Source organism: Haemaphysalis longicornis, unplaced genomic scaffold (assembly GCF_048455015.1).
Source record: "Haemaphysalis longicornis isolate Haplotype H1 unplaced genomic scaffold, Haemaphysalis longicornis Haplotype H1 scaffold_58, whole genome shotgun sequence".
Classification (NCBI taxonomy): Eukaryota; Metazoa; Arthropoda; class Arachnida; order Ixodida; family Ixodidae; genus Haemaphysalis; species Haemaphysalis longicornis.
The window spans coordinates 957,157-973,240 of NW_027526401.1; the positions used below are offsets into that span (position 1 = coordinate 957,157).

Below are 16,084 nucleotides of genomic sequence, written 5' to 3' on the forward strand. Positions count from 1 at the left end.
TTAGAAGTTAAGAAGGATTTTTATAACGTTTTTATAGTGCCCATAAATGCAAAGTTTGTGCCTAGATGCCTATAAATGCCTATTTTCAATGCCCATTTCCAATATAGGCACTTACTAACACACTGTTTAGCCTCAAGTTTTGCTTTCGAAAGCAGTTAGAGGTTGTTATTCATGTTACCACGCAGCATTGACTGCTCAGAACTCTATTGGGTTCAACCTAGTCCTCTAGTTCAGGGGTCGGGCAACCTGCAACCGCAGGGAAGTACCGTATTTACCCGATTCTAACGCGCCCTGATTCTAACGCGCACCCGATTTTCCTGGCAAAAAAAAGAAAAAAAAAAAAGAAAAAACTTGCACCTCCGATTGTAACGCGCACGGGACTTTGTGACCCAGACAAACGAATGCGAGAGAAATGGGCGATTTATTTCCGGAAGTAATCTCACTCATCTCACTCCTCGCCGCTCTCCCGCTGACCACAACATCTCGGCCTCGGTGCCTTCAAGCGCGTTCGCGATGCCACACTTCTGAACGAACGTTCAACCATGGTCTATGGTATCGTGGCCCACGCCTCGCACGCCCATCCCGACAGCTTCTCCAGAGGTGCACGCTTCAGCCGACCGCTGATTTTGAACGCGTGGGAGCCGCTGCTGCCATTGCTGTTATCAAGCGCGTAAGTGAAACGATTTGACGATTTGTGTGAACTACGATAGAAAAGCCTAGGCGCCTAGGCTTGCTGCGTCCGAAAAATCATTGCTAAAAGCTTTGGCGCCATCTAGAGATGGCGATGGCGATGGGTGGGACGAAATTTCCGCTGTTTCGGCAGTTTCGGTTATGTATCCGATTCTAACGCGCATGCGATTTTTCGGCCTATTTTTCCGGAAAAAAAGTGCGCGTTAGAATCGGGTAAATACGGTATTATGCGGCCCCCGGCACGTCAGAGCCCCCTCCCCTTGTCACTCACCCATATGAAGGCTGACATGGCACTTTTAACCTAAATGGGATTAGACAGGAACAAAGCAAGATCGCTTCCAGTTGGCATTGCCCACAATTTTTGCACTTAGTCAGATAACACCTTCACTTCTTTTGTTACACCGGCTCGAAATAGCCCCCCCCCCCCCCCCCCCCCCCCTTCCCCCCACAAGGAACAGGTACAGGTCACACAAGGAAAAGGTACAGGGGCCAATTCCGTTCACCTCTTCTCCGCATAGCTTGCACTCTACCGTCTATGCGACAAGAGACCAAGTGCCCCCCCCCCCTCCGTGGCTGCCACCTCACCTGCTGCAGAATGGCAGTGCACTGGCGCATGAGGGAGACTGGCGGGTTGCCCACGCTGGTGGCCAGCTGCACCCGCAGCAGCTGCTCCTTTTGTGTGGGGTTGTCGACAAGCGCGTGTGACAGGGCCACGGCCGCAAACCAGTTGCTCAGCGGGTCCGTGTTGAATAGGCCGCCACACAGCAGCTGGCCGGCCGTCACGCTCGTCACTGCAGGGACCGCCCCACTTCAGGCTTCCCGTACACACCTGGCCACAATCGTTTCGACAGGTCTATGCACCTTGATCCAAATTTGAGCACGACTACAAGATTACGCCATCCCGGGCAGGAAACCACCGCTGTCGCTGAAAAGTGATTCAAATCGGTGTTTTCAGGCTGCCTTGGTGATGTTGCCACAAAAGTTTGAACCCCTTGTTTTATTCAACACAATCATTCTAGGGCTACATTCCTCAGGGACCCATGTGTCTGTCCTTTCATCTGTAACGTAACACATTGCACTCCAAAGGTATGCATGGAGCCTTTTATATTTGGATTACGACTGTTTGTCTTTGTGCACAGTAGTGCAGCCAACTTCAAAGGGGCTCAGTCTATAGCAGTGAAACCCACTATACACTGTTTTGATCTCAGTGAAGTTGGCTTTTCCACATCACTTGTGTACTGTAGTGAAGCCTACTCGCAATGAAAAAGAACACGCTGAGAAGCTTTCGAAAATGAGAGGCAAGATAAAATTATCAGAAAAAAAAAAAAACGAAGACGAAGTCTCACGCCAGTAAACTAGTCATGTAAGAAAGCCTAGGTGGACTCCGAGTCAGTGCAACAGATGCGGCCACACTGCTTACACAATATGAAAGAGCTTCCCAAAGATTTTTACTTGCTTTTTTTGGCCGGAGTAAGAAAGATTGCGAACACCGAAAGGTTGCGGAGAAAGCCAGTGAGCAAGATGTCTGCAACTGCTTAAGAAAAGTAAAGCTGTACTCAACTGCTACAGATAAACCCTTATTTCCCTCTGTTCCTAATGGTTTTCTGTTCCTGAAAACGGCAGAAATTATGGAGCTCAGAAATTAACATACTGCAAAAATGTAGCTTTGTAGCTTTTTCTGCCATATATCATGGGCCACGCTCCACAGCCATGGAAAAAGAAATAACCCGAGGCAGTTCTATCAGACATGGTACTGGTTCGTCAACAACAGTGCCACCACCAGGTGAGAGGTCCTCTCCCGACATCAGAGCTCCAAATTTCCTCGTAAGGTGGTGGAGAAAGTAAGCCGGACAACTGCTTGCTGCAACTGCTTCAGGAAAACGAAAACGCCCCAAGCCATCTAGACGTAAACAGAAGCCCCAGGATGCTTTTTTCCTTTACTGTGCACATTTTCCAATATTGTTAGTAAGCATATATTGCGTGTGCTTTTTTCTATTTAATCGTACTTGTCAGCTTCACACCATCATGCCTCACACAGTGAGACAAGTAAAAAAAAAACGCAGCAAGAGCTGCTCAGCCTCCTTTTTGCTCACTAACAAAATAAAGCAGAATTTATTGGAGAAACAAAAAGAATACTGTGCAAGATGAGGTTAGGCAAACAAAGGAAAGGCAAAACAAAGCATTCCAGGACAGTCACCTGGCACATCTAACAACATTGCTACCATCGCGCACTTAACTGAAAGCATTACCAATTAACTTTTATCGCGTTAGCCTTCAGCTACTATTTCTTTCTACACTCTATCACTCGCCCCTTTTCTGATAAGCCTTCATGGGGTCTTCGAGGAATTCAAATAAAATGGAACGTGAGGCACACTGCAGTGTAGAACTGAGCAGGTGCACACACAGGCACTTTAGTATTCTGCCTCCACAAGAAGCGTAGCTGCCATGAACGGCACTGGACCCACAACCTCGCACACTGTTGCCACGGTGTCAATGCCAGCCGCTGGATAACAATTAGATTTTGGATTGCAAAGTTAAACCTGCCTACAATGGCCACGCGTGTAATGCTAGCTGATTGCAAACAAAGGTGGCACAAGTACTACAGTACATATCAGAGCAATCGAAGTCCACTTATTACAAGCCCTGGTTATAACGAACAAATACCAGCAACTGTAAGCTATTTACGAATGGGCCTGGCGGTATGCCGTAAAGATTGTTGGATGGAACCGGAGGCAGAAAGAAAAAACGAAACGTCCTTGGACAATACAAGGATTTTCCAAAAGGCATGAGTGACCGCCCAAGAGTGTCACCAGTAAATTCAATAAGAGTTTGTACTTGCTGCCCTTACGGTAGCTGTAGAGTATTGATATCTAAAGAATAGAATGGCATGGACATCTAACTATAAACGATCACATGCAAGTGGGTGCGTGGTTTTATCGCCTTTCATTTTCAGCAACTTCTAACCGCCCTGACAAAGTGAAAAATGAAATTCCCGTCCCGTCCCAATGCTGGGTGGACTTACTGTCGGCACATGTCGGCAGGAGAGTCTGGATGATCTGAGCTTGGCCCAGCTCATTCTTGTACAGAAAGCACTGGAAGCAGTAGAGGACAGCGCACCGCAGCACAAACGGCTGCTTCTCATTCACCATGGACATGAGGAGGACCACAATGGCCGGCCTGTTTTGGGAAAAAGTGAAAGGCGGGCAGTGAGTGCCGGTCGAAGGCCAAACTCACGCACACACAGCTCCAATCACCGGCCACCGACCTTCAGCTTGTCTCGACTGCCCATTTTTATATCCATTTTATTTCTACACGCCGACACGAGGCTTCAGGGCATGGAGCAAGTTAACAAACATACCCAATGCGATGGCTGCAACAACACACTAACCGCCAGAAAAGCATTACTCGAGCAAAAGATTCTCTAAACTTTGAAAGTTGCAAAAACAGTACGAGTTATGAAGCAAATATATGTGACCAATGGTACCTCTCATAAAGGAACGCATAGATAAAATATTTTGAAAATTACCCTCAGCTACTGCTAGAATGCTCTTCTAGCCCAGCCCCTGCTACAGTCTATGTTACCTCTGTAACACAAGCAGACAAACTTAGACAGACCAGAGAAAATGCAACCACTATTTACAAAGCCTCAGCATTCGCGGCTGAACAGACAACACAGGTGAGTGACACACTCTGGCATAAGCTGTTAAAAAATACTGCCTTCAGGAGCCTGCCCTAGGCAGCGGTGCAAAGCTCTGCGGAAGAAGAAGTATCAACCATCCAAGCAGCCACACAAAAACGAAAACTTGGTATGAAAAAATTTACCCGAAATCAGGGGTTCACACCTGGGACTACTGCCTCTTCAGGTCGCTCGTTCTAACAGCAAATTAATCAAACGACCCAAAGTGAAAAAGTGTGCTAAAGGAAAGCACCCCCCCTCTGGAACAAGCTTCTCCAAAGAAAGAATTACCATCCATCTAGATGCAGCTATATGGCTACACAAGAAATCAAGGCAACCTTTTCAAACACTTTACAGGCAAAAGAGCTGCAGGAGTGATTGCGCTAGACAGGTGATGGTCCTTGGTACAAGGAAGATGCAGTAAATACTGTTTGATACCGAGGGCACACCTTTAAAGGGGCACTGACACAAAAATTTTGCACCTTGTTTTTTTTTTTTTTTTTTTTTTTTTTTTGCGATAACTATACTCTGTTTTATACATAAGTGCAACGCTGTCAAAGCTAGCACTCTTGTTTGCGCTGTGTGCTTCCGCGACCAAAAGTAGTGGGTTGCTTGCGGTGAGCCAGAAACAATAAATGCTTCGCCGGAAACCTTAAAGCATAAATATTTATCATCAGCTTGACAAAACACGCCCGTGTTGCCGGACAAACGGTCGAAATATGCGAGTTTGTATTTTATGATTGTCGCTTTCGTATCAAGTTTTCGCTCTCCGCGCAACCTTGAACGCCGTTTTTTGTTTACTCTTTGAGGCAGCGTTGAAAAAATGGCATTCAGCTCTCGGGCTTCGACCATGTCTCCTGCACGCATTTTTTCAAGGGTTTGCACATCAAGGTTGTCAAAGAATGGCAAGCAAGTAATTGCAAATGTGTACGCTCGTACCAGGATGCGTTTCCCGGCGAAATCCGTGCAGGAAGTACTGAGTGTTGTGAGCGAGGACACCGGAGTATGTCTTCGTACCGTGGCAAAATCGAAGGCGGAGTGTCTGCGTGGGAGGTTGGTGTCTCGAAAGAGAAGACCTCACGACATGACGATATCAAGCACGCGAACCGTCAAGCATGACAGCTTCACAGTCTATGCCATCCGTCTGAAATTGAAGAGCCTATACGCCAAGAGGGAGATCCCGACACTGGACAGTGTGCGAAAGGCTGTCAACGAAGACGACGACTTGCCGAACTTCACAAAACCCACCTTGTGGAGGTTAATGAATGACATGGGCTTCACCTATGACAAGAAAATACGGAATCTTGGCATCATTGTCTGGCGCCGCAGGTACCGGCGGGCGATCAAGGAATTCCAAAGACAGGGCAGGGGGGAATTGTTGATGAAGTTCCCAGGAATGTGTGACCTGTCAGTGGCGGCTTTGTTCACGACGGTCAACTGGCAAAGCTGGAGCGTAAACACCTTTCTATCCAGCCTGCTCGCGCTGCTTCATGCTGAGCCGATTCCCCGAGAAGGCTTTGTTACCGCGACAAAGCAAACTGTGTTTCCTCGTCGCGTGGTTTCGTTTGCGGGGTTTAACGTCACCAAGTGACCCGTGTTATGAAAGACACTACATTGTAGTGCTGTCCTGTTCGGTCGTGAAGTGTATACAGCCGGAACAGTCATATAACTTCTGCAAAAACTGGGTGGAAGAAAGGAACGAAAGGAAGAAGTCGGAACCCACCAGGAAATAGACCAGAGGTGCTCTCCTATAAATAAAGTTTGTTTTTTAAACCGCGAAAGTCAGCTTCCTTTCGCAATATTTGTGTATGACACGCAATCCGTATTGCCCCTGTATGCATTTATGTATGGCAACAAATCTCCAACTCATGAGCTAGTACTGTTTTTTGTCACAGCAGTAACCTGTACCATATACATTTCCTTAACACAGAAAAACAGGCCATATCAAGGTTCCGTATGTAAAAACAATTGACCTATCCATGATTCTCTTGCGAATAAGAGCCTAGCTTAAAGAGCTCTCTTTTCAATGACAAAAGAAAATATAACTCTTGCTTCCGGGGTGAAACATTGTAGTAAAGAAATAATAAATCACGCACAAGAATTCACAAGAATGTTGCATATATTCGGTCTGGGAAGAGGCGAACAACAAATTTAAAATATGTATTATGCGTTTCTGTGTCAGAAATCAGTATTCTAAGGTACAGAAATCTGCATGCTTTCTGGCCTTTCCCATGAATACCAAATGATATGTTATTCGCACCAAGTGCTTCGGGCTACTACACAGTGCAGTGCCAAAGTCGGTTCCAAACTGTTTTGGTAAAAACTGAACCCGTTGCTCTGCTGGCGGCCCGGTATAATCAATAACATGCTGAGTTTTAAGAGAGGCCCAGAAAGAAGTGGATCATCAGGGCAACGGCGAAAACGAAAGTTGAAAGTGAACACCTGTTGGTAATTCACCCTGGTTGGAGCAGCTAACTAATCTATGAATTAACAGTTTTTCTCACACAAAGTACTCGTAGAATCAACGAGGTAAATTGACAATGCTGCAGAATCGCGACAAAATCGCCATTGCTGGTCAAACATCGGTGCGAGCTTGTTTGGCCCGCACAAATGAGCACAGTATGCATCCAATGAACCCATACGTGCAGTTCATTTCCGCATGCACGTAGTGTTTAAGTTACTGGGAACGAAATAAGATTTAGAATTGAACTCGCAGAAGATGTAATGAAAAATAAAAAGAAACGTCGGAACGCGATTTCGAACCCATGTACTTCAAAATTCAGCGACTTTTCTCCAGAGCGACGCGTTTGACCAGACTGCTACAAAACCGCGCGGAGCGTTACACTTTCTTTGCGGACTACTTGTGTAGCTTTCACAGCGTTGCACTTGATGTATGAAACGGAGTATATAGCTAGTGACCTACTTATCACCTGTATAAACCTCATTTGCTTCAGCGTGCGACGGTTGTTTAATTAGAGGCATTTTCAATACGGCAGTCGCAGTTTCGGTTTCAGCGGGTGCCGCAAAACGATGGATTGTTTGTGAACAAAGCTGACCACGTGACCGTCGGACGGATATCACAGAGCAGAGCTGCCATAGCACTGTCGAATACGCATCGCCGGCAGTTTCTGCGAATGCCCCCACGTACTGATCTCGTGAGCCGCTTAATTAAAAAGTGACCGTGGACGTCGCAGGCGCTGCGAGTGCAAATGCTGCCGCGGCTAAAGAACGACGCGCGACGCTCGAGACAGTGGGTGGCAAGACGCGCGCTGGGAGCAGCCAGCCGGTCTGCCTACAGGTCCTCCTACAGATGTGTTCAGCTTAGCACTGCGGCAGATATTCGATTGCCGCTCTCGTAAGCGGTGCAGATGACAATTTTTAATGCAACCTGCCATCGTATCATTAACTCCTTTCTCATATAAGCTGCCAAGGTTGGGACTTGGGTACAATTTCGTGCAGCGGTAACAAGCTATCACTCGAGCTACCTGCGCCGGCCTGCGCCGGCCTGCGCCGGCCTGCGCCACTTCGTGGCCGTGGCCGCCGCCGCCGCCTGCACAGCGACTGTGCGGCTCGCTCAGTGGGCTTTACGTGTTTCCGGCGCGTTTTCCCGTCCAATGTAAATAAAGAAGTAATAAAAGCAGAGTGCCTAGAATCGCTGTAGAAACTTTGGTCGCGGACAGCTGCCCGATGAGCCGACGAAATCACGGCGCCTCCGCCGCCAACGATCGGGTCATTCGTTCTCGAGAGCAGAAGCTCCGCCCTCCGATTGGAGCGGCAAGCCGGACAGGCCGGCGAAAAACGCCGGCAGTGCGGAAGCGGCAAACACAAACTCATGACGTGTTTGGATGCTGTTTATTTACAAAATATCCACGGGATGTCGATTGCGCGTGCTCCTCTGCTGGCTGCTCGACTGCGTTTTGCACACTTTAAAATTGATTTTAAATATGTTCTAGGCTGTATTCGCCGCTGATATTTTGCAGATGATGTATGCGTGTTCACACCAATCTATCTCCGAAGTTATCTCGCTTTCAAAATTTTGTGTCAGTACCCCTTTAAGAACAGCACCAGCATCGCCCTGTGTTGCTCCATACTGTCCCTGTCATGTTACAGTAGTAATCGTGTTAGTACTACGCTCAATACCAACTTTCTGCCTCAACCTTTAACAGTAGTTAGAGTTGAAGTTTTTTTTATGTTCAATCAACATAGTTATATACAGCCTATTACTCTCAACCCCAATCTCTGCTTTCTTTCAATGGCTAAAACCCTCATACACTTCCTTTCAGTTTTTGCCTAAATTTGGTGACCAGTTGTCTTGTGCTTTTTTTTTTTGTTGTTGTAATCTACTTAGTTGACTTGAATAAAAAAGATAGGAATCCGGTACTTTGAACAAAAAAGTTGACCTACCTGGGAGGATTGGAAGGTGCATTGACAGAAGCAAAGTACTCCTGGTTGCTGTGATGGCCTCGTATGACCTCTGCAACGGTGTTGATGGTCTGAAAGAAAAAATATTATATTTGAAGATCTATGGGTGGATCTTGAAGAATGTGGGAGCATCCTGTCCCTCTTCCTCGCAAACTTGAGGCTCGACCCGAGTGTACACCTTGCTCCCACTTCAGAACTCTGCAGCGTGACATTTCTCGCCCATAGACCGTGCCAACTGTGCTTAGCAATCACACTTTCTCAGTGGTCACGTTCGCTCACTGTATTACTGTAAAATTCCTATTGAATGCCCACCTTCGAAGAATCGCCCACCCCACTTTTTAATGCGAAGCTTTCTATGCCTCACTGATGGCGACGTCGTTACAGCGAAACGCACCAAAGGAAAGCCACCTTTACACAATGGGTTTCCACAAAGGCACGTCAATCATACTGCACACGTAGACAATGGGAGGTCTTTACACACAAAATACGGTACGGTGTAGCGTACTAAACGACACATTCGTATTGTAATAGAATCGCTTATGATGATTAACGTCCCACCACTGCATTCGGGTTGCTCAGCATTTCCTTTGGGTTCGTTGCGCGGGCGTTGGCATTGGACTATGGCTGAGTTGAAGTGGACTTTGGGTTTGAACTTTGGACTTTAGGAGCATGGGTTTCGGGCTTTGATTTGACTCACTTTGCATGAAGAAAGGTTTGCATTTTAACCATCTTGCTCTTAGAAAAGGGGCTTTGATTTTTTTTTCTTCTTTTTTTGTTTTGTTCAACTATCTGTTCGTACCGGAATTCTGATACATCGCCCTCCCCATGAAAACTGATAACACCTTTAAGTTGCTAACACCTCGATAACAGTTGATAACACCCCAGTAACAACCGATGTCGGGCCGAGCAATATAAGCAAGACTCTGCTGGCTCCCCTATTCATACCCGCATCTCCGAGGCATGGCTTTCAATCTCGGAGGATACCATGAGGTGCTCGTTCAAGTGGTGTGGCATTAATACCATTCTGGATGGGTCTGAACACCATAAACTCAACGACGGCTTGGCATCCATCGACAACAGAGCCCTGATGGAACGCGACAGCCTGGCTGACGAGGCACTCAAGCTCATCTTCAATAGTGCGAGCGATGAGTCTTTTGATGGTTTTACTGACAGCGACTACTTCATAAAACAAGCCCGGCCTGTTTTGGTGTTTTGCTCATGTTTTCAGGATTCTTTCTGAGATTGATCCAAAGATGGCCCAACATGCTTTTTATTCCCATTAGGTATTCCCATTCCCAATAGCAAAAGGTGGGCGTTCACTCTGAATTTTAAAATAGCGTGACTAGCGCAGGGGTATTTTTATCCCTTTTTTTTACACATGCATAGAACCATAACACTGCTCTGCTTACAGCGCAAAATGACTCAACACATAACATACGTGTTTTGGTACCACCAACGCCCTTAATTTATCAGCCTTGCCATTAGCTACAAAACCGTAAAATGGTCTTGCAAATTATGTTGCCACAATCCACAAATCTGAGGCATTTAATTTAGGAGGAGAAGGCCCACTACATTTTCCTAGTTACAATCCGCAACCCAGTTAGAAAGGTTATGTCAATTTTTGTTTTATTCTTATATTCTACATTTATATTATGTATTATGGCCCCTTCCTTCCCCCTTGAACTACGTTTTAAATATGCTCTCTCTGCTGCCATATAAAAAATATTCCTTTTAAAACTATTGCATAATGATGCACCTGACGTTCGTATTTGCCACTCATTTACAACCATTTTGTACAGTATTCCCCTCTGGAGTCTGTAAAGGGTGTGGATACATATACAAATAAAAAAATTACGGTGAATAAAACTGGATATACACTGCCATGTAGAAAACATTCCGTATAGTATTTATCACTATATTGCAAGCGGATTTAATCTAATTCATTTTGCCTCACATCACGTCTGTCTCCTTCACTGGCAAAGCATCTCTGCATTGCATTTCGACAGTAGTTGTTTGAACCAGTTCAACTTTCAATGTTTGAACCAGTTCAACTTTCGAAGACCAATTCCGAAAAGTTCCAATTCTTATGAATAGTTCCACCAGTAAAGATACTTTGGCCCCTTTATTCCATATAGAACATTAATGCCTTCATCTAGGTAGCATTGTCACGCAATATTCTAAAAAAAACATATCAGTGCACGTGCCACCTCGAGTGAGGGAAGCAGGTAGATGGAAAAATTTAAATTTGAGCTCAAAACCAAACAGCCACTGTTAGCACATGTGACCAACCAGGATAAAGAACCTGCACAGCCATGAGTAGCAAATAAAGAGTCCTGACTGCCAAGTTTACTCCATCGTGTTGTGTGCCCCAGTGTAGGGTAGGCCAGTATGCATGCCCTTTAAGTGGCACTAAGTGATGCTTAGCAAGTCTCGTCCCCTATAAGCAAAAAAAATTACAGCGAGTACCACAACGCAGGCCTCCAAGTCCCGGTGCTACGTCGCACTTGTGGTGTGCTTGGAGCAGAAGCGACATCGGAGCGTACTACCCCACCAGAGTTTGCCTGAGGGCCCCTACTGCATGCACACGGAGCAACCACGCTGACCGGGACCGTCCTGTCTTGGCCAGGACACGTGACCGTGGGAGTGTCTTCTCGTTTTCTGCATGCAAAAACGCCCCACCTGCACGCCGGCCGTGTACACACCTGCGCCTGCCCCCACGACAGCTGTGTAAAGCAATGCTCCAGACTGACTAGTTGATGCTGCTGCTCGCAGTTGAACACTAGGCGGTAAGACGGTAGACGGCTGTGCACAGCAGTGCTCTAGACTGACCAGTCGATGTTGCTGCTCACAGTTGAGCACTAGGCAGTAAGAAGTTAAGATGCAGTGACATTTGAGTAGAATGACACGACGAATATTAATCTAAACGTCCGCGGCAGTTTAGCGTCCTGTGATCAAGATAATGGGATGAGACTTTGCAGGGACACTACAGTATTGGCGTTATCAGGTGCTCCTGTTATACAAGAATGGCTGGCAATTAAATTTGTATCACCAGCAACCAGATGCTGAAAAATGTGCATTCTGTTTGGGTTTCACTATTAAACGAAAACATCTGTCCATTTCAATTTGCTAGCTCAGCATTACTTGCAGAAAAGCACTTCCTAGCAGTGCAGTAAAGGTTTTGGTGCACATTACCACCAAGAAAGAAAGAAGAATAAAAACCAAGTGTGGTACATGTGACAGAACAAAAATGCAATGACAAAACTGAAGAAAAAAAAATGTTGCGCAAGATTTGAACTGCCCTCTTTTGAGGTGCGCTGCATTTCTGATGCTCTGGACCTGTTGGCCACGGTAGCATGGAGCAACCCCTCCCGAGTGCCACGTATCCCAATGTATGTACCGCCTAGCTCTTTACGTTGCCTAAAACTGTGAACATGTTGGAGTACAGCATTGCTGGCACCTAAAACTGAACATTTTTTGAATAACACTTGTACGGTAAGTTTCCCTCGAGCCACCACAAACAGCTGATCACCAGCGACTGTGTTACCTAAGACAGGAAAAGCAATTGCAAACATGCGCTCGTCTCGCGGATGCTGAATTCACCCATCACAATAAAGTGCTTCAAGAACCTTGGTTTTACCAGAGTCCTTCAATGCTTCTCTGGTCATGAAACTCCCAGCCAAGTTTTGTACGGGGTCAAAGGCTACCGCGAGGGGAGTCACCGCAGATCGGAGGGCATCAGGCACGGCCGCCGCTGCTCTGCAGCCAGGCCGGAAGGCAGGAACGCAGTAGCAGCATGTCTGCTCACACCAAATTTTTTCGTCACTCACAAAATGATAAGTCCATTTCAGCGACCCACGACACGTAAAGCGAAAGCGCACTGCTGATAAGGCGCCGAGCATCCGTTCCCTGCCAAATGCGCTCTGACCGCTTCCCCTGCTGCCCTCCGATCAACACCACTGCCGTGGCACGGCCTCCCTGGGCAGCACACGAAGCTCTCCCATAGCGTGACGGCGGAGTTTCATGACCAGAAAAGCATTGAAGGACTCTGGTTTTACGCTTTACGATAAAAACTTTGGTTGATTTTAACTCCTTGTTACCTAGATTAACTTCTTCGGCGACTATTCTTCTGGGCTTAACATACCTTACATTTTCTACATGTGTACCAGTCACTCACATGCAGCTCCGAGCTCTAGTGAAGCTAAGTCATCCTAGCGTCAACAGCCAAAATAGGGATAGCAAATGCACCAGTGCAAAGGTTTTTTGGCTTCATGGACTTTACTAGGCTCAATAGACTCTACAAACTTATAAAATAGAGCCACAATCATCATGGCACAAATCTTGTTGAGAGCAGTTTTTGTTTGCTATCAATTTTTGATGACCCGCCGGCACACCAGTCAGATAAATGGTTTTTTTTTCAGCGTCTTCATTCAGCAAGCTTGTCCAACTGTGCCGACTTTTGATCAGCTGATGTGATTGTGTTATTGTCGGCGCAGCATGCAAGGCAGCCTGCTAACTCAGGAAGTCAGCAAACAAGTCGGCAACTAGTCGACGTCACTATCTTGACGTCGTCAGAGTCGTGTCAGCCTGGTGTGACTGTTACTAATTAAACATTATTAAGCAGGTCCTTTTACTGAAACTGCGGGTAAAACTTGTTTCGGTTTCAATTTAGTCCAATGTTTTGCATAGAAGACTCACTTGCATAAGTCTTATGCAAGTGAGCTATCAGCCCTTTTTACTTCCTGTGTTCGTAAATCTATGACAGCCAGTGGCCAAACTATGAGATTACTGGTGCAATAGGCTAAATGGTATGCTCGACCATCAGCTGTTGGGCAGCAGAATCATTTAAAGGAGCCATGAAGACAAAATACAAGTTAGGTTTATTAGAAAGACTGCTTAGTCCCGATAACAATGATAACAATATCATCGCAATCTTCGAACAAATAATGGAGATATTAAAGAAAACGTGTCAAGCCGTGGCGACCCCCTAGCCGATTTCCCGCAACTTTTCTGTGACGTCACGGAACCTTGTTTGTGCGATTGGCGGCCGCCTAACTGACTTGTCGCGACGACACATGACTGGACGTCTGTAATGCGGCCTCTAGTTCCATTTGACCGCATCACGTGAATGCTAACGTGCAGCTAACGCACTGAAAATTATGTTTTATTGTTGGCCCGTATGACGTCATTCTTGCTCATAACACGTCACTGTGGCGCGAAATTTGAAAGTTTTTAAATACTTCTTGCTTTTTTTTCGTTAAAAAACATCTTTTGTGGCTGTAATAGAGCTGAGTGAGATACTGAATCCTAGTTCTTTCAAATTAAACAAAGTTGTATTTTCTCTTCATGGCTCCTTTAAGCTCTTTGTACTGCATGTTCTAGGCGGCAACACCTCCTTCGCTGGAAGTGCCTAATAGCTTTGTAGGGCAGTCCCTCTTCAGGATGCATGACATGATGTTTCACGCCATGCAAAAATAAAATAAAAATAAAAGAGAAATGACAGCTTTAATTACTTAATTACTTATCTCTAAATAAACAAGCATCAACTTCCACCGAACAAAAGCTAGAACAGCTTTGAATGGTGAGAGTTTTCTGCTATAACAAAAAGCCACTCGGCCTTTAGTGTATCTTTAATATCCACTTGAACAAAGCATGGTGCTCCTCTAAGGGGGTATGTTGACATTGCAGTTAATGGATATTGGTGAATTGGCCGTGAGCTCCCGATGGCAGCTGTCGTCACTCGCCAATCAACCTGAGTGGTTATGTTGCCGTGCCTATATTCAACCTTAATGGGTGGCTACCTTAACGACGAGCCTAATGACATGCTACACGTCAAGCTCATTGTATGTCGAGCTGCGTGTACTGGCCACAATGCATTCACTAGGTCCACCTTTAGTCACCTATAGTCATGAAGCCGTGGTGGTGTTGGGGACGCGTGCTCACCTCACTTTCCAGAGTCCCTGGGTTTGACTTTCAACCAGTCCCAAATTATCCGAAGTCTTTCAACTGAATTACTGCATCGCCGGCCATTTTAGGAGCACCCATTTCACTGCTACAGACACCGACAGCGGCTTTTCTGCTCAACAGGCCATTGCATGCTTTCGTATTGAAGTTGTTTATGCCCAAACAGCTAGCTCGTTCACGCTGGAATTTCACAGAAAAGTGGCACTGTACGATCTGTTTATTTTACCACACAGATTGGCAGCCACACTTGCCTGGTTATTTTCCAACTGAATAAGAGCCACCACAATTTGAACTGAATAAAAGCCACCTGATCATTACTTCACAGATGAGCTTGTTTTTATGCATGGATTGGCAAAGCCTTCTGCCCAGTGCAAAAATGAAGAGTGACGTGGGCCAACTTTGACCTCGTGTGAACTCTAGGTCACTGATTTCGTCTTGCCGCCAGGTCCTGCGCCAGTCCATGCAGAAAAACAAGCTCATCTAGTAAGACATGCCCAGAAAGCCAAAAGGAGGCTTGGTTTCAGCTGGACAATAACCATGCAAGCATAGCTACCAATCTGTGTGGCAAAATAAAAAGACCACAGAATGCAACCTTCATGCCAAACCTGAGCACAAATGGGCTAGCTGTTTAACTCTTTCACTACCGCGCCTATTCAAATCGATCAATTTGATCGATACTTTGGGAACGCCTTTTCATAGCATTCCAGGCGTTGCTCGAACAAGTAAAGCTGTTCGGAGTTTGATCAGAAAATGGCCTTTCAAAATCAGTTTTGTTTTCATTTTTGCAACGGAAACGTGATTTTTGCCACGCTTTTGAATCACCTGAGTGTGGAAAAGGGGCGTGGTCATCGCACGTCACTGCTACCAACGAAGAATGCATGCCACTCGTAATTTCTCTGCACCAGCGTTTGTTTTTTGCTATCAGGGCGTTAATGGTGAACCAGCAAACAATTTTCAATCGTCAGGTTCACGCTCTGACAGTAATAATCCCAGAAATCGGCTGAAAATGTCAAGCAGTGCCTGGTTGCAAAGCTACTTTATGATTTTAGGCAGTTATATTGCCTTTGCGCACGTTGTTCTAAGTTCTGTGGTAGTTCTACTTACCCCAGGACCATTCACGAACAGTTTACAACAGTTTCGGTTTGGTTTCTGCATCGCGAAATTCATATTTAGCGCTACTACGCAGTTACCCAACTTCAAGGCTACCTGCCATGGCGCCTGGAGCGTCCGCGACTGATCCTCGAACAAAGCACGGCGCTCCTGATTTCCCCCACCCTAACCCGATTTCTGCGATAAGAACTTCAGATGCAAGTCAAAAGATCACACCCAGTCACC

The 16,084-nt window shown here is 46.0% G+C and overlaps 1 protein-coding gene across 1 annotated transcript in view; it reads right to left on the reverse strand.

Moving 5' to 3' along the window:
• Nucleotides 1-1,275: 1,275 nt before the first annotated feature.
• P115 (General vesicular transport factor p115) overlaps nt 1,276-16,084 on the reverse strand; it is a gene marked incomplete at its 3' end in the record, with an annotated part of 28,089 nt that continues 13,280 nt past the window's right edge. Inside the window, 3 exon segments of the mRNA XM_077672474.1 lie at nt 1,276-1,481; nt 3,713-3,867; nt 8,771-8,859. Coding sequence (XP_077528600.1) covers nt 1,276-1,481; nt 3,713-3,867; nt 8,771-8,859 — 450 coding nt within the window.